The 16,459-nt window shown below is 65.2% G+C and overlaps 2 protein-coding genes across 4 annotated transcripts; one reads left to right on the top strand and one right to left on the bottom strand.

The window, feature by feature from the left end:
* Window positions 1-1,472: 1,472 nt before the first annotated feature.
* GPR3 (G protein-coupled receptor 3) lies at window positions 1,473-6,162 on the bottom strand. Its single transcript, XM_040588498.1, has 2 exons — window positions 6,049-6,162; window positions 1,473-5,355 (listed from the first exon to the last, which is right to left on the bottom strand). The coding sequence occupies exon 2, from the start codon at window positions 5,337-5,339 to the stop codon at window positions 4,353-4,355; it is 987 nt and encodes a 328-aa protein (XP_040444432.1). The 5' UTR covers window positions 5,340-5,355; window positions 6,049-6,162; the 3' UTR covers window positions 1,473-4,352.
* A 2,344-nt stretch (window positions 6,163-8,506) lies between these two features.
* On the top strand, window positions 8,507-14,755 carry CD164L2 (CD164 molecule like 2). 3 transcript variants are annotated; one of them, XM_040588500.1, is made up of 6 exons: window positions 8,507-8,841; window positions 10,682-10,786; window positions 11,368-11,445; window positions 11,655-11,720; window positions 12,420-12,585; window positions 13,039-14,142. In XM_040588500.1, the coding sequence occupies exons 1-6, from the start codon at window positions 8,757-8,759 to the stop codon at window positions 13,052-13,054; spliced, it is 516 nt and encodes a 171-aa protein (XP_040444434.1). In that variant the 5' UTR covers window positions 8,507-8,756; the 3' UTR covers window positions 13,055-14,142. The 3 variants fall into 3 exon arrangements, with proteins under 3 accessions (XP_040444434.1, XP_040444433.1, XP_040444435.1); XM_040588499.1 differs by having other exon boundaries at window positions 8,511-8,841; window positions 11,652-11,720; XM_040588501.1 differs by lacking the exon at window positions 13,039-14,142 and adding an exon at window positions 14,149-14,755 and having other exon boundaries at window positions 8,512-8,841; window positions 11,652-11,720.
* The last annotated feature ends 1,704 nt before the right edge of the window (window positions 14,756-16,459 follow it).

Below are 16,459 nucleotides of genomic sequence, written 5' to 3'. Positions count from 1 at the left end.
CACAAATAACCACGGGGTGCCAGAGGAATTATGTATTTGGAGCTCAAGTTTCTGCAGTCTGGCAGGGCAGCAGCTCTGCGCTGGGCTCATCCGCTCCCGCAAAGGCCAGCGCCTGCATGCGGAGCGCGCACGGCAGCCGGCGCGGAGCTGGGGCTGCGGCCGGGGCCAAATCGTGCTCCCGGGGCCCTCTCCAGGCCTGGGTGAGTTGGACAAAGCCCCAGCCCGAGCCAGCGTGGGGACCTGGCCCTCGGCAGCCTGCCCAGGGGGAGCAGAGGGTGCTGCGGGTCCTCGTGGTGTGAAACCACCTTCTGCCTGGGACCTTGCAGCGGGGTGAAGTGGGTGCTGCAGGGCGCTGGAGACCAGGCGGCTCTCCAGCCTGCTCTTCGCCATCTCCCAGGCGGAGCAGTGCTTTGGGATGGGCTCTCGTCCCCAGGACATGCCGGCTGATGCCTCCTGGTGCCACGGCTCCGGGGGTGGCTGGGGATGATGCTCCACAGCCGGAGCAGCACAGGGAACTGCCTCCCGCTGCCCTGCTGCCTTCGGCATTTGGTAAAACGCTTACAAGCGGGGCCGCGTTTTCTTCATTTCCTGCCTGCTCCTGCTTCCAAGGAAACAAAATCCCCCAAGCCAGGGCTGAGGTTTCTCATTTAAATGTAACCCATTCCAATAACCAGAGCTGCTCAGCCTCCCCATGGCCCAGTGTTCCCAGCCTGGGTGCCCACGGTGCTGTGGGGGGAAAGTCGGGGCTCATGCGCTCCACTGGGATGCGGCCATCACGGGCACCCCAGTAAACAACTGGGAGCAGAGACCCATCCCTGGGATGCAGTGTGGGCGATGGGCAGCTCTCAGCTCTGCCACGGGCTGGTCAGTCAGGGTCCAGGGTACTGGCGGGAGGTTTTGGGGTAGCAGCAACCTCCCTCCCCCCTCCAATCTTCCAAAGCCCCCGTGTTTTTGGTACCAGAGCTTGAGTGGAGGCTTCTCAGCGGGGGGGGGGGGGGGGGGGGGGGGGGGGGGCTCTTGCCTGGCAGGGACCAGCCCTGGCTTTGCTGTGGTTACTGCCAGCGCTCTCGCCTGGCATCGCTGCTGCCAGCAAGGTGGTACAGGGCTGGTGCTTGCAGCCGCAGCCAAGCCCCCACTGCTGCCAGCAGGACAGGAGTTCCCACAGCAGAGAAGGGGGGAAAAGCCTGCCCAGAGCCCCCCTGCCCTCACTGCAGCACAGGCAGGGTTTGGAGGCAGGAGGCTGCCTGCGGCTTACAGCATCTGCTGGGAGCCGTGGTGCCGGGCAGGGGCTGCCAGATGTGCACGCACAGCTGGGGTCATGGCATGCCCACGCCTTTATCCTGCTCACAGCCTCTTAGCTCATAATTTAACCCCAAAGCTGGGTTGCTGGTCCCCTCTGAGCCCCTCCTGCACATCAGTGGCGTGGGGGTGGCTGCTTGGCACTCAGGCGCCTTCTCGGATGGGTTTGGTTATTTATTTTTTTTAGACCGCTGCTTTCTGCATCTTTCTCCACCAAAAAAGGGAGCAGGCTGGGCCCTGCTGCGGGCTGTTTATCTCCCTGCTCGGTTCTGCCTGGTCCATCCCCAAAGGCCTGGAGCAGCTGGGAATGTCTCCAGACTCAGCGGCTGGTGTGCTGGGAGAGAACCAGCACCGCGGTGGGGCTGGGGTCCCAGCTTCATACAGCCCCGGCTTTCCTCATCCATCCTGGCAGGAGAGAATCGGACACAGGTAGGAGCCGAAGGTGCGTTTCCCAGCTGGGAAGCAGCACACAGGGCAGCCACGTGCTGAGCGATGGCTACCACGGCGGCTGATGGTAGCAGGGGACAGGGCTGTGAGGGGTGACATTCTCAGGGGACCCGTGGTGGTGAGTACGAGGGCTCCCAAATCGCTGGCTGTGGGGGGAGCTGGGTGCCAGCGGCCCCTTTGCCTGATGTGGTGACATGCGGCTGGGTTGGTGGTGGCTCTCAATGCCGGGCTGTCCCTATGGGCTCCCCCCAGCCCTGTGGGTTCCCCCCGAGGTGAATTCTGCCCCTGCCAGGAACTGAGGGCTGCAGCCCTGTGTGCACCATGGTGGGTGGGAGCCTTGGGGGGGGGATGTTCCAGCAGACCTGCATGGTGCTGCCTTAATGCCATGTGCCTGCACACGGTGTGGCAAACCGTGGCTCAGCACCCTGTCCCCAGGGGAGGTGGCAGGGACCCTAGGGAGCAGCAGAGACTGGCTGGGGCTGCCCAACGTGGAGAAGAAAGGGGCTACGGCCGCTCCCTCTGAAGACATCAGCAGGGGAAGCACGAGGAAAAGAAAAGCTATTTAAGCTGCTGTACAGCACTGACATAAGAACAACCAGGTATAAACTGCCCGTGAATAAAGCAGGGCTGGGAATTACAGGATTTTTCACTGCTGGGGGAGGTGGGCTTGGGAATTATTCCCTGGCTGCAGGATGGAGGGTCTCAGCTCAGCCCTGGGCCACAACGGGTACCTCCGATGCCTGGGCTTTGCTCCTTTCCCCCTGGCTTAACCTCAGTGGGGACAAGGGGAGCCCCGAACTCCCCAACCCCATCCCCAGCGCTGAGCCCAGCCCCTGGAGAGCAGATATCAGTCCGCGGGTCCTTCAGCCTCCCCACAGCCCCATCTTCCCTCGACGCTTGCTGCCATAACCCCTTTCCAGCACTCCTCAGCTGAGAAGCAGAAGGAAATCTTTTATTTCCTTTGCAATAAACAGCACCAGCCCTCTGGGCTGCCACCAGGTCCCAGAGCCCAAGGTGAAGCGAAGCCTCAGGGGCCGGCACAAATTCTGCATTGCAGCACCCAGCCAGGCGCTGGCTGCTCTTCAGCCCTGGGCTCTGCCATATCCCGGCGTGTCTGCTGATGCACAAATGCCTGTAAGAAACCTGCTGCTCCCTGACCGGGGTGGGCAGGGGCACGGGGGGCTCTCGGGGCGCAGAGCCCTGCTACCGGAGGGGACAAGCTGCCCTAATTAGCTTTGCCATCATTAACCCTGTCCTCCCTGCAATGAGCGCTCCGTGCAGATAGCATGGGCAGCAACGATGGGCATCCCAGAACGTATTTGAGTGGTGGCTCTTGCAGCACGGGGACCTTGGTGCAGGGGTCTCGGGCAGACCCCCCCTGTGCCACCCTTGCCAGGAGAGGGGCCAGGGTGCAGGCAGCTGCCCGGGATTTTGCTATGATGGAGGCAGCAGTAACAGCTGGATGCAGCCCCCAGCTGCCTGCTGAGCGCTGTGAGGATGAGGATGGCCAGGGCCTTCAGTGCTGCTCCCCTGGGGCCGGCTCCTGCTAACAGGATGTGATGGGTGGGGGGAAGTGCTGTCACTTGGGATTTCTTATCCAAGCATGGGGAAACGGAGCGGGGAGAAAGCCCTGCCTGGGCTCGGGGACCTCAACCTGCTGCCTCCCCCCCTCCCTGGGAGACACTATCCCAACCCATCCCCTCACCAGCACCAAACAGCCGCACCTCGTATCACAAATTACTTTTATTCCCCCCCCATGGTTGTAAACAAGAAGCAGCCCCCCCCCCAACCCCTGCTCTGCAGCACCCACCAAGGGGTCCCCACTCCACAAGGCCTCTTCACATCCATCACATACACCCACCCCAAAATGTGCAAATCCAGTCCCAGTGCAAAGAAAGGCTTTGGTGGGGGAGCCCTGGGTGCTGGGGGAGGGGGGGCAGCACACAGGGGACCCCGAAGCTGTTGGGTTTGGGGGTGCAGGGCCTCCGGCAGCACCCTCTGCCCAAAGGCAGTGAGCACTAGAGGGCAGCAAGCCCCAGCGCTGGGCCGGCAGGAGGGAGGCATTAAAATCATATTAAATAATAATTAAAAATAAATAAATAATAAATAAATGGATGGACAGCTGGGAGAAGGGGGTGGGTTTGAATCCCCTCCTCCTCTGGCAAGCGAGTCTCTCCCCTCCCTTCCCCAATCATACAAAATATATTTTAACTATCTGAGGTAAATAATGAGGCTGTAAAAAAAGGAAGAGGGGAGCGAACATTACCGGCATCGCACCCCCTTAAAAAAATAAAGCATCATAAATAGTTTTAAAGAAAATATGAGGATCTGCTCCCTCTCTCTCTCTCGCGCGCACACATAAATATAGATTATATTATGGATAAAAAATATGTTTTTCTCTCCTGCAAATTCAAAAAGTGGAAAAATAGAGGAAGAGAAGGGGTTGTGCCCCAAAAGGACGGGGCTGGGAAGAGCTTTCTGATTCTGTGAGCTCCTGCCATGTGTCTCTGGGAATGAAAAGGAGGTGGGGGGGGAAAGAAAAAGGAAATCCCCCCAACGGCAGTCGGTAAGTGAAAGGTGCGGAGAGGCGGGGGAGGGGGGACGTGTCAGACGTCACTGGGGGAGCGGGACCAGAAAGGCATGGTGGAGGAGAAGCACCCGCAGCAAACGGTCCACAGCACTTTCTGGATCTCTTGGTTCCTGAAGGCGTAAATGACGGGGTTGATCATGGAGTTATAGGTGGCGGGGAGGAGGGTGATGTAGGTGTAGAGGGCTGGGTAGCTGTAATCCCCCAGGAGGCAGTAAATGGCGAAGGGCAGCCAGCACGAAGCGAAGGTGCCCAGGATGACAGCCAAGGTGGCGATGCCTTTTCGGGTGGTGACATAGTGGGAACTAGCCAGGAAATGTCTCTGGACAGCGATCTGGTGGGCGTGCCGGCAGACGATCTTACAGATCTGCACGTAGAGCTGGAGCATCACCGCAAAGACCATGAAGAAGGAGACGGAGAGGATGATGAGGTGGTTTTTCATTAGGGGCTTGACGATGCTGCAGGCAGAGGGCTCCTTCAGGCAGTTCCAGCCCATGATGGGCAGGAGCCCGTAGCAGATGGAGGCTCCCCAGGTGAGAATCAACATGATGTAAGTCCTGGTGACCGTCCTCTCTGAGTAGTAGGTCAGGGCGTTATAGAGGGACAGGTAGCGGTCGATGGTGATGGTCAGCAAGCTGCTGACGCTGGCCGTGAAGGAGGTGACCAGGAGCCCCACCGTGAGCAGGCTGACCGCCTCTGATGGGATGAAGTAGACAAAGGCAAAATGCAGGATCAGCCCCAACCCTGCCAGGAGGTCAGCTGTGGCCAAGCTGCCGATGAGGAGGAACATGGGAGCCCGGAATGTCGGGGTGTAGAAGATGACCACCACCACGATGGCGTTCTCACAGGAGATAATGGTCCCGGAGATGCAGAGGACGACATCCCATGGGTTCAAGGCGAGGGGTTGCACCACAGACTCCAGGTCCAAGGAGGTGCCACTGCTGTTCCCAGCAGCCAACCAGCCTTGGTGGCCTCGGCTGGAGTTGAGGGGCCCTTCCTCCATCATGCTGGCGGAGGCTGACCTGCCACAGCCAAAAGCAAGAGAGCGGCCCCCTCAGCACCCGCTGCCCGCAGCGGGGACCCACCCAAGCTGTCCTTGTGCCACCGGCCAGGGACAGTCCTGCCCCCTCCCCAGAAAAGTTGTCTCTGGGAGGAGGGGCAACGTGGCGTGTGTTGAGGGGGTGCTGTTTGCTCAGAGGGGGATTGTTCTGGACAAGGTGGTTTGGTCTTAATTCTTTTGCAAGCAAAGAAAAAGAAATATGTGAATAAAGGCGGGGGGGGTGGAGGCGGAGGGAACCCCCGCTCTGCCCACGTTAGTGCTGGGGTTCGTGCACTGCATGATTCTGGTGGATAATACAGGGGAGCAGGACCGGCACTGGCTCGCACCCCCAAACTGACGGGATCCCAAGCAGCAGGTGAAGGGGGCAGCCCTGCTACCCCCGGGACGGGCACCCCGGCGCGGGGAGGCTCCCTCCCGACCCCGCTCCCCCACGCCCCCACAACCTGGGGGGTCCCTCTTGCTCTTGCCTTGGGGTTCTGCCCCTCCCGGGGTGCCTGGGCGGGCAGCACAGCCCGGGGGTGTGTGTGGGGGACACACGACATCTGCCCCTTACCCCCTTTCCCATCGCGCTGCGCTTCGCCCCAGCGAGCTGCCCCCCCTCCCGGTGCCCCCCTCCCCGGTGTCCGTGCCCCCCTCCCCGGTGCCAGGCACTCACCTGCCGGGATGCTCGGCAGCGGCCCGGGCTGCGCTGGGCTCCCCGGCCGGGGGCCCGCTGCCATGGGCGCTGCCGAGTTATAGTGACCGAGCCCCGCCGGGGGGGGGCCGGGGGGGTGACTCACCGCCGCCCCCCCCCAGCCCCGTTCGCCCCGCTGTGACGTCAATGGGGCGCCGGAGCCAATCAGCGCCCCGCGAGGTAGCGCGGGCGCGCGCGCGCCGCATAGTAATCGCGACGGGGATGGAGTGGCCCATTCATAAAAACAGCCCCCGCCCCCGGCCCACGCCGCCCCCGGGACCCCCCAGCCCGGGTTCCCCCCGCCACGTCCTTGCGCAGCCTGTGCAGGGCCGTGGTGCAGGGCGGGGGGGGGGGGGGGCGCCGGCTTGCCCCGCTAGCCCCCGCCCCACTGCAGAACTCCGGGGGCTCCGCTGAGCGTGGGGTGTGGAGGGGGCGGCCCGAGGGGACTGGGGGGGGCGAAGCTGGGTCCTTCCCGCTCCGCACAGCCGGGGGTGCGCAGCCCCCCTCCCCTGGCTTCCCCGGCAGGTCCCCGCGGCCCGGCTTTCCCATGGGGACCTGCATAATTCATCGCCGGGAGAACCGGGAAGGCCCGGCCCGGCCGCGGGGGCGTTGCGGGAAGGGCGGCGGGCAGGGAGCCCACCTCCCCGGGGGGGGAGAGGAGGGGGAGGAGAAGAAGGAGGAGGAGGAAGAGGATGAGGCAGAAGGCGTGCGCACCCCAGGGACCCTGCCGGGACTCTTCCCCCGCGTCGGTGCCTCGAAGCCCGCAGCCCCCCAGCCCTTGCCCGGCCCCGCTGCCAAAGCGCGGCGGGCCCCGGGGCACCCGGGCCGGGCTGCGGTGCTGCCGGGACCCCGCGGGGGTCGGGAACCCCCGGTGCTGCTGTGCCCGGCTGCGGCCGCCCCCTCGGCTCGGCCCGGCTCGGCTCGGCCCGGCCCGGCCCGGCGGGAGCTGTTCGCGGTGCTGAACACAGACGACGGCGCGGCCCACCCCCCCCCCCGGTATCTCCGGCGGCTGCGTCCGCGTCCCGGCGGCACCGGGGGGACCGGCGGGGGGACCCGCCGCAGCCCGGGAGGGTGTCGGTGCCCCGGGCAGGGGGCTGGGGGGCTGCGGGGGCGGGGGACGGAGCTGCCCTGCGGGGCGAATGCGGGGCGCGTGTGGGGCGCGTGCGGGGCGCAGGGTGTTCGACGGGCTGTGCGTGTGCGGTGTGCAGGGAGTGCGGGGTGTGCGGGGCGCAGGCAGTGCGGTGAGTGCGGGGTGTGCAGGCAGTGCGGTACACAGGCAGTGTGCAGGGTGTGCACAGGATATGCAGGGTGTGCAGTGCGCTGTGCTCAGCAGCAGGGTGCGCAGGGAGTGCAGTGCGTGGACAGTGCACAGTGCACACACGGTGTGCAGTGCAGCGTGTTCAGCCGCAGTGCATGCTGGGGGTGCAGTGCGTGCAGTGCGCAGGGGGTGCAGTGCGCAGACACTGCAGTGTGTGCAGTGTACAGGCAGCATGTCCAGTGAGAGCAGCGTGTGCAATGAATGCAGTGTGTGCAGGGTGCACAGTGCACTGCGCAGGATGTGCAGTGTGCGCAGGGTGCACAGGGCGCTCAGTGCACTGTGCCCAGCAGCAGTGTGCGCAGGGTGTGCAGGGTTGGCAGGGTGCACAGTGTGTGCAGTGCACTGTGCCCAGCAGCAGTGTGTGCAGTGTGCGCAGGATGTGCAGGTGCACAGAGCGCTCAGTGCACTGTGACCAGCAGCAGTGTGCACAGGGTGCGCAGGGTGCACAGGGCGCTCAGTGCACTGTGCCCAGCAGCAGTGTGCGCAGGGTGCGCAAGGTGCGCAGGGTGCACAGTGTGCGCAGGGTGTGCAGTGCACTGTGCCCAGCAGCGGTGTGTGTAGAGTTTGCAGTGTACGCAGTGTGCACAGTGTGTGCAGTGCACTGTGCCCAGCAGCAGTGTGTGCAGTGTGTGCAGGGTGCGCAGGGTGCGCAGGGCGCTCAGTGCACTGTGCCCAGAAGCAGTGTGTGCAGTGTGCGCAGGATGTGCAGTGTGTGCAGTGTGCGCAGGATGTGCAGTGTGCGCAGGGTGCGCAGGGTGTGCAGTGCACTGTGCCCAACAGCAGTGTGTGCAGTGTGCGCAGGGTGCGCAGGATGCGCAGGTCGCTCAGTGCACTGTGCCCAGCAGCAGTGTTTGCAGGGTCCGCAGGGTGGGCAGGGTGCACAGTGTGCGCAGTGTGTGCAGTGCACTGTGCCCAGCAGCAGTGTGTGCAGTGTGCGCAGTGTGTGCAGTGCACTGTGCCCAGAAGCAGTGTGCGCAGGGCGTGCAGCGCGTGCAGGGTGCGCAGTGCGCTGTGCCACGCAGCAGTGCGTGCTGGGGGTGCAGCGCTGGGAGCCCCCCCGAGAGCAGGGCAGCCCCGGCTTTCCCACGGCCACGACAGCGTGCAGGCGGCGCGGGGGGACACAAGCACCTCTGGAGCGGACCCCTCCCGGGCCGGGCCCCCCGGGGCGGGGCGGGGCGGGACGAGGCGGGGCCGCCCCTGCCCGCCCCCGCCGCCGCCGGGGGCCGCCTCCCGCGGGCGCGCATCTGCCCGCGGCTCCGCTCCGCTCTCCCGGGAGCTCCGCGGCGCCGCAGCCGACACCTCCCGCTGGGACCGGGCCGAGCCGAGCCGGGCCGAGCCGAGCCTGGCTAACCGAGCGCAGCCGGGCCGGGCCATGGCCCCGCCGTGCGCCGGGGCGCTGCGCTGCGCGCTGCTGTGCGCGCTGCTATGCGCGCAGGGGCCCGCTCCCACCTGCGCAGGTACGGCCGGGGAGCGCTGGGGGGACCCGCGGCCGGAGGCGGGGGGGGAGGAGAGTTTGCATCTTTGGGGCAGATGAACTTTTTTTGGGGGCTGTCTTTTTTTCCAGGGGTTCCCCTTGCCCCGGCCCCCACGGGACCCCCTCGCCCGTGGCGGGGCCGGGAGAGCCCCGCTCCCTCGGGTGGCCCCGCTTTGGGGGGTGAGTGGCTCCGGCTTCTGCTCCCAGCCGGGGGAGCTGGGACCCCCAGGGCCAGGAGGGGTTCCCGATGCGGGGCAAACCGGGTGCGGGGCTCCTCTCCGGTGAGCGGGTGGATCTTGTGGCGGTTTCGGGGAGGGGGGGGAAGCGGGTAGCAGAGCCATCATTCTCCTGCCCGGGGTGTCTGCAACTCCGGGCATCAATTATGCAAACCCCAGGCTTGCTTCTGCTCCCCTCCTCCCATCCCCCCACCGCTCAATGGAGATATTTCCACCCTGACTTGTCCCACCGGGACCCACGCGTGTTCCCAGGGCACCCGTGGGGCTGGGGATGCCCTCAGCCAGCCCCGCTGCCCCCCTTTATTTGCCTCTCCCTCCCCACACCTGAGGGCAGGAGCGGGAGTTGACAACGCTTAAACGCGCACAAACGCCTGTTCCTGTGCCTGCCGCGATAAAAATAACTTAAATTATAAACCTGCCTGAAACCCTTGTGAACAAAGTCCTACTTTCCCATTGGCTCCCGGCAGGTCTCTAAATGCTGGAGGAGGGGGCCCGGCGGCGTGGCCACCACGCCGTAGCCATGGCAATGGTCCGCAGCATCCCACTTTGTGCCTTACGCCACCAGTTGCCCCCTTTGCTTTTGCTGGGGGGGGGCACTGGGAGCGGGAAAGAGCCTCTGCTATCAGCCAGGCATGGCCCCAGTGACCAGCAGGACCCTAAAAGCTGGGGGGGAGTGGGGGGGTGCGAAGCTGCCCACCCCAAAGGGTGGTGGTGTAGTAGGAAGCCCTCTGCAAAGTGCTGGTGGCAGGGCTGGTGTGCAGCCCATGCGGTGAAGCCAAGTGCAAGGCTGGGGTGGTCCCTGTGTGGCAGAGACCCCTGGGGAGCTGGTCCAGGGGGGTGCCAGTCCCCAGCCCCCTCCTGGGAACTCTGTGGGGGTTGTTTGTCCCCTGAGAGCCTGGAAGCATGTCCAGGGTGGGAAATGGCTCCCAGCTCTTTCCCAGGATGGTGCAAACGTAGGCGTGGGACGCAGCGAGGTGCAGGCAGGGCCCGGCTGCAGCTCCCCGTTGCAGCCTCCCTCGCTGACAGTCATTGCTGTAAATTAATGATGAGCGTGTGCGTGTGGGAGAAGAGCTCATGGCAGAGCAGCTCCGCAAACACCGAAGTGACTCACCGCCCTCGCTGGGGTGATGGGGAGCAGGGGGTCCTGTGGGACACTGGGTGGGGGCAGGGGGCTGATACTGCTCAGGTAACCCCAACCAGGCTGCTGGGAGCAGCTGAGCTGCTGCTGCTGCCTCATCTCTTATAAACTTCCACCAAAAGATCCTGGGCTGGGTGGGCTTGCCCTGCACTGTGGCCCACCATGGCTGTGGGCGATGGGGTGAGCCCTGCGTGTCCTGGGTCACTGTGGATGCTGGGGGCTGTGGGGCGCGAGATGTCCCCTCCCTGGAGGGCCGGTGGTGCTACAAACACACCTGCAGCCTGCTGGGATGGGTCTGTCAGTGGGCTTGGTGCTTCAAGAAGTGCCTTCATCCCTTGTGCTGCATCAGGAGAAATCCTCCTCCGTGGAGCAGAGGGTCCAGCCCTGACCCCAGCTGATGGGGGGGCAGATGCTGGCCCTGCCCTCACCCTTTTGCCCGGCTTTGGCAGGAGAGTGCAGCGAACTGAGGTCCTGTGAGACATGCACGGCCAGCACCACCTCACACAACGCCACCGGCTGCATCTGGGTGGGCTGCAGGACCCCCGAGGAGCCAGGTGAGGGGGTGCATCTTGCGGGGACAGCAACGTGCTCCCACAGCCAGAGCTTACTCCGGGCCTGCCACCAGCCTTCCCCAGCCCCTGTCCCTGGGCTGGGGCTGTGTCGGGATGGTGCTGGCAGCTCAGCACCCTGGGGTGCCTGGTCCCAGCTGCCTTCCATGGCCAAGGTCCATCTCACCTGACCTATCCTGGGGGCAGGCAGGCGACCCGTGCCAGCCCAGCAGGGTGTGGGATTTTTGTGTGTGCTACTCCCAGCCACGCTGGGCTTGGACTAATGCCGGGAATCCTCCACTTTGCCCTCCATGGAGATGAGGATGGAGCAGCACCAAGAGATGGAGACGGGAGAAAGCTGGATGTTGATACTTGTTTGGGGCTCTTCCCTATGGGGATGTGGATGCAAGCCTGAGCTTGCAGCCCCTTGGCTGGATGCCCACCCCTGGGAATGAGTCCCTCACCTTCCCAAACCCTTGGGTGCCCAGGGCAGCCCTGAGCCCAAATGCCATCGTCTGCACTGGGTGCCTCTGTGGGCTGGTTTGCTGGGGGGTCCCTTGGGAAAACCCTGCTCCCTCTTCCCGCAGAGACAGGGAGCTGCGTGCAGAGAGGGGCAGCGGTGCGGGAGACCTGTGCGCTCTACAACACCAGCACCTTGTGTCGAGGTAACTCTGCTCCCCTCCATGAAAGCAGGTCCTGCCAGACCCCAGCAGCACCCCCAGACCCAGCAGCCTTTGGGACAGAGGTGCTGCCACAGGTGCTGGGGCCGTGGGGATGAGATCCCACCCGAAGGACAGGGACATGGGACAGAGGATGCACAGTGATGTCCCTTGACAACCCTTTTTCCCCCTCCCTCTGTCACTGCCTCCAGCAGCACTGAAGTCCCCCACCGAAGAGCCTCCATGGTCCCATAGCAAGGAGCCGGCAACACACTCCCCAAGTGAGTGGGTCTGGGGGGGTGGGAGGTGGTAGGATGGGGTGGGGGGTCCAGGTGCCCCAAGGAACAGCGGCCAGTGGGATGGGACAAGCCACTTCCCTCTGTGTTTCACGTGCCCTTGGGAGGGATGAGCAGAGCTGCCCTTGGGGTTGCATCTGCCTTGGCTGTGCCCCCGGAGGTGCCACCGCTGTCCCCGGGGTCACAGCTCCATCCCCATCCCCGCTCTGCACTGAGCAATGCTGCCGTGGGCCTGGCGGGTCGTAACACCCTACAGCCCCCCCAAGAACCATCCCTGCTGCCATTCTTGCTGGGAAGTGCTGTCTCCAGTTGGGCTGGAGCAGAGGCTGGAAGCGGAGAAGGAGCCTCTTCCAGGAAGCAGGAACTGGAGAGCACTGGGCTAATTACAGCGGGTAACCGGAGCCCAGAGCCCTCTGAATTATTGATCCCACTGGGATCTTTTTGCTGCTGGCTTCTCTCCCATGCGGTGCTGGCTGCTCTGGCATGGGAAGAGGACAAGCCTGTCCCTGCATCCGCATGTTGGTGGGGACATCCCAGCCCCAGGCTGGGAAATAGCCATTCCTCCCCGTGCAGCTGCTGGGGTCTGCGTGGACCCCACATCCCCTCTCCTTGGCATGAGTATCAGTACCCAGGGATGCCAACAGCACCTGTAACCCCCCCCACCCCATTCTTCTCTGCCATTAGGGACCACCACCACCAGCGCCCCATTGACAGGCAGCCCTGAATTTCACCCGCCTGGCTTTGACACAGCCAGCTTCATCGGTGGCATCGTGCTGGTGCTGAGCCTCCAAGCCGTGGTCTTCTTCATCGTCAAGTTCATCAAGTCAAAGGACAGCACCTACCAAACGCTGTAAGGCTCCCGTGCCCCCGGCCGGGAGGGAGGGGGGGGGACCCACACCAGTTCATGCCTGGGCCAAGCCCACCCTTGAAGCCATAAATGGGGGTCAGCCCCGGTGCGTGGGGCTCCGTGGCCCGTCTGGCCGTGTCCTGTCTCGCAGCTGAGTGTTGTTTCCCGTGGCTGTTCGTGCCGGTCCATCCTCACCCAGCGGGGGGATGATTTGGGAGATGGAGGGGTTTGTCCTCCCTGGCCTGTCCCCTTGCCGGTGTCCGGCTGTCCTGTCACCTCCTCTGTCTGTTGCTGCCTGGCTGCATCCTGGCTCTGAGCCCCGTGGGGAGTGCAGGACCCCAAACCCATCCCTCTGAGGCTGAGCCAAGTGGGGGCCTGTGCTCTTCGTGTGCCTGGGGCTCGCTGTGTCTAACGTGGGGGGCTGTGCCCCGTCTCTCTTTCCTTGCACGCTGCCAGAGAGGACAACCAGTAGGTTCTGGGTGCTGGCTGCAATGGGGAGGGGGCTGCTCCCATGCACCCCCTGTGCTTCACCCTTCCCTCGCCCCTCCCTGGGGGCGGGATGGCGTGGTCCTTCTCTCCTGGTTTGCATGAAGGGGGTTTCCCAGCTGGTTTGCTGTTTTCCTGGGAGTTGTTAGCAGTGGAAGGGAAGGGGGTGTCCCTCCTCGCCCCCCCTTTCATGCACGGAGCCCCTGGTGGGACACAGCTCATGCACGGCCCCTTAGCACATCCGTGCCACCCAGGCGAGGTGGCCCTGACTCCCCCAGCCCCACGGCGGCAGGGTGCAGCCCCAGCTCCCCCTGAGCACCCTCAGCAGGATGGGAGCTGCAGGGTCTGGTTTGGTCCCAGTTAAAAAGCACCTAGCAGCGACCCCCACTCCCCACCCCGGGCACCCCCTGCCCCATTGCTTCCCCACAGCCTTGGGGCTCCCTGGGAGGGGGGCTTGGGGTCTCCTTTTTCCCCCGTGGGCTGTCAGGTGCTTTTTCCCTTCAGCATTTTGGCTGGAGCACCCAGCCCCCTGCTCTGACTCCCCCCAGCCCCTGCCCACCCCGGCCCCCCCAGCCCCTCGGTGCCCACTGGAGAAGTGGAGCCAGGGCTCGCTGTGTGCTTTTGCTGTGCCTCTGTGTTGCTGTGGGGGTGTATGGGGGGGGGGGTCCCCCCAGCGCCCCCCCCCCCCCTTTCTGTGTGCTGTTTTGGGGAGGGGGGTGCGTGTCGTGTGCTGTGGGGTAAGATTTGTAGCTTGGGCTGCCCCTTATTAAACTCTGCGAGGTGGTGTCTGTCTCATGTCCGGGGGGAGTCTGTGTAGCTGGGGGGGTGGGTGCCGGGGGGGGCACGGCTGCAGAAAGCCTGTGTCCCCCACCCCTCCCCTGTGGTAGCTCCCACCCAGTTCCCAGATGCGGGGCCAACCCTTCCCCATGGCATTGCCACCCACATGGGTGCAGCAGGGTGGTCACTGGGGCACCCCCTCCTGCACCCCACTCTCCGGGGGCTGCGAGGGGCTGGATCCCCCCAGGGCAAAGCCACCTGGGGCCCTTTCTGCTACGCGCTCTTCTCTGTCCGCTGCCCCAGGATCTGAGGCCACCACGCGCCCTGGGCTGGGGAGATGCTGCCCTCGTCCTCCCTGGGGCAGGCGGAGAAGATGCCAGAGCTGCCGGTGTCCCTGTTCACTGCCGGTGTCCCTGCCTGGTGCTGGCATCCCTGTCTGGTGCCAGTGTTCCTGCCTGTGGCCAGACTGTCCCCTGCAGGGCCCCACACCACAACTATGCAAAGCTGGCTCTGCCCCGGGGTGCCCGCTCTGCCCCAGGGGACACCAGGGTGGGAGATCTCGCCCAGGCCTGGTCCCTGTCCCCGCAGCGTGGCTGGGGATGCTCCAGCGGGGGTGCACCCAGCGTGGCCACAGTTGCACCCTCTAGCTGCTCCCTGGTGGGGGCCGAGCAGGGTGGAGGGGCGCAGCTGGGCACGGGGGTCCCATCCAGCCCTGAGTCCCAGCCTTGGGGTCCCTCTGCCTGCATTTGGCAGGAGCCTGGGGGACCCAGGGCACCCCAGGGGATCAGAGGACACGTGGCCATGGCTGGCAGCAGCGTGGCCCTTTGCTGGCCAAGCCCCCAGCCCCACGCCAGGCAGAGCCGGAGCTGGTGCAGGGGGGACAGAGACTCAATAAAGGATTTTCCTCTTATTCCCAGTGTCCGTGTCATTGTCACCTGTCACCCCAGAGCCCTAGTGGCGGGTGCTACCCCGGAAGATTTTGGTTGCAAAACCTGTACCTGCAGCTGGGGATGTGGCTGTGTGGCTGGTGTTGGTGGGTGGCGCTGAGTGACTCCAGTCCTCCCAGTGACCAGGGGAGGGGAACCAGTATGGGGATGGGAGATGCCATGCTGGAGGACAGAGTGACTCCAGTCCTCCCAGTGACCAGGGGAGGGTAACTGGTATGGGGAGGGGTGATGCCATGCTGGAGGACGGAGCAACAGGACATCGTCCCCTCCTGTCCTGGGGGGTCTCACCCCGTGGTGTCCCCCCCTGTGTGGGACACATCCCCTTGCCTGGCCCCAGGGGGCTGCGGTGGGTAGAGGGGCGGCTGCAGGCCGAGGCTGGAGGAATTGGGGGAATTTCTGGGCTGGGCTCCCCTGCTCAGGATGAGGGTGGGCAGGCGGAGCCGGGGCTCAGGGGGAACCTCTGTGGCTGCATCCAGCCCCGCTGAGGCCCTTCACCCCAGGGATGGTGACGGGGAGGGGGGACACCTTCCTTCCCGCGGTGGCAGGGCAGGAGGCTGGGCAGGGTGCATGCCACAGCTGTGGCACCCCAGCTCTGCCTTCCCCGAAGTGGCAGCGGGGGCGAGCGGCAGCCTGGGCAGGCCCGGCTGCGTGCCCCGCTGTCTGGGGGGCTCGGCATCCCCCTCCTCCCCCTTGCCCAGGCTGGTCTGGCTCTGCTGTGGGAACAACACTGGGATGGCTTGAGTGCCTGCGCGGTGGCTTGTCCGCCTGTGCGGTGGCTTCTCTGCCTGTGCGGTGGCTTCTCTGCCTGTGCGGTGGCTTCTCTGCCTGTGTGGTGGCTTGCCTGCCTGCACGGTGGCTTGTCCACCTGCGCGGTGGCTTGTCCACCTGTGTGGTGGCTTGTCTGCCTGCGCGGTGGCTTGTCCGCCTGCGCGGTGGCTTGTCCGCCTGCGCGGTGGCTTGTCCACCTGCGCGGTGGCTTGTCCACCTGTGTGGTGGCTTGTCCGCCTGCGCGGTGGCTTGTCCGCCTGCGCGGTGGCTTGTCCGCCTGCGCGGTGGCTTGCCTGCTTGCCTGGTGGCTTGCCTGCCTGCACGACGGCTTGTCCATCTGCACAGTGGCTTGTCCACCTGCGCGGTGACTTGCCTGCCTGCACCACAGCCCAGCCCAGGGTGCTGTGCCAGCCTGTCCCCTGCATCTCACCACGGACCAAGACTTTCCCAGCTGGGGACACTGCACTTCAAAGCCACGGGGCGCAGCCCTGCCCGCCGCCCTGCCTGCTGCCCCCTGCCCTGCCTGCCGCCCTGCCTGCTGCCCCCTGCCCACCCTGCCCGCCCCGCTGCCGTCCCCCCGTCAGCCGTTTCCACCCCATCTCCGTGCCGCGGCCCCTCGCCCCGGCCAGGGGGATGCGATGGGGGTACGGGGGGGCTGCCCGGCCCCGGGCGACTTCGGGGCCGTTAATTCAGCTGCGACACGTGCCGGGGGCAGGAACCGGCCCCGGCCCCCCCCCACTTCCCCTTCCCCTTCCCCTTGCTCCCGTTTCACAACCCGCCCTTTGCCACCCGTGCCCGGGGCGGGCAGGGCAGGGCAGGACCGGGGGAGGCGGGGGGGCGGGCGGAGCCACCCTTGACTCACGGCCGGGCCCGGCGGAAGCGGCGCCCGGTGCCCGGGG

This window comes from Falco naumanni, chromosome 3 (genome assembly GCF_017639655.2).
Source record: "Falco naumanni isolate bFalNau1 chromosome 3, bFalNau1.pat, whole genome shotgun sequence".
NCBI classification, from domain to species: domain Eukaryota; kingdom Metazoa; phylum Chordata; class Aves; order Falconiformes; family Falconidae; genus Falco; species Falco naumanni.
The sequence above is the reverse complement of the archived record's forward strand: the minus strand, read 5'-3'. Positions and strand labels throughout refer to the sequence as shown.

Excerpts from the sequence above, each read along its gene's own strand:
- GPR3 (XM_040588498.1), bottom strand. The coding sequence starts at position 5,339 with ATGATGGAGGAAGGGCCCCTCAACTCCAGCCGAGGCCACCAAGGCTGG.
- CD164L2 (XM_040588499.1), top strand. The coding sequence starts at position 8,757 with ATGGCCCCGCCGTGCGCCGGGGCGCTGCGCTGCGCGCTGCTGTGCGCG. Across the intron at positions 8,842-10,681 it reads GCCCGCTCCCACCTGCGCAG|GAGAGTGCAGCGAACTGAGG; the intron begins GTACGGCCGGGG and ends CGGCTTTGGCAG. Across the intron at positions 11,446-11,651 it reads CACCAGCACCTTGTGTCGAG|CAGCACTGAAGTCCCCCACC; the intron begins GTAACTCTGCTC and ends CACTGCCTCCAG.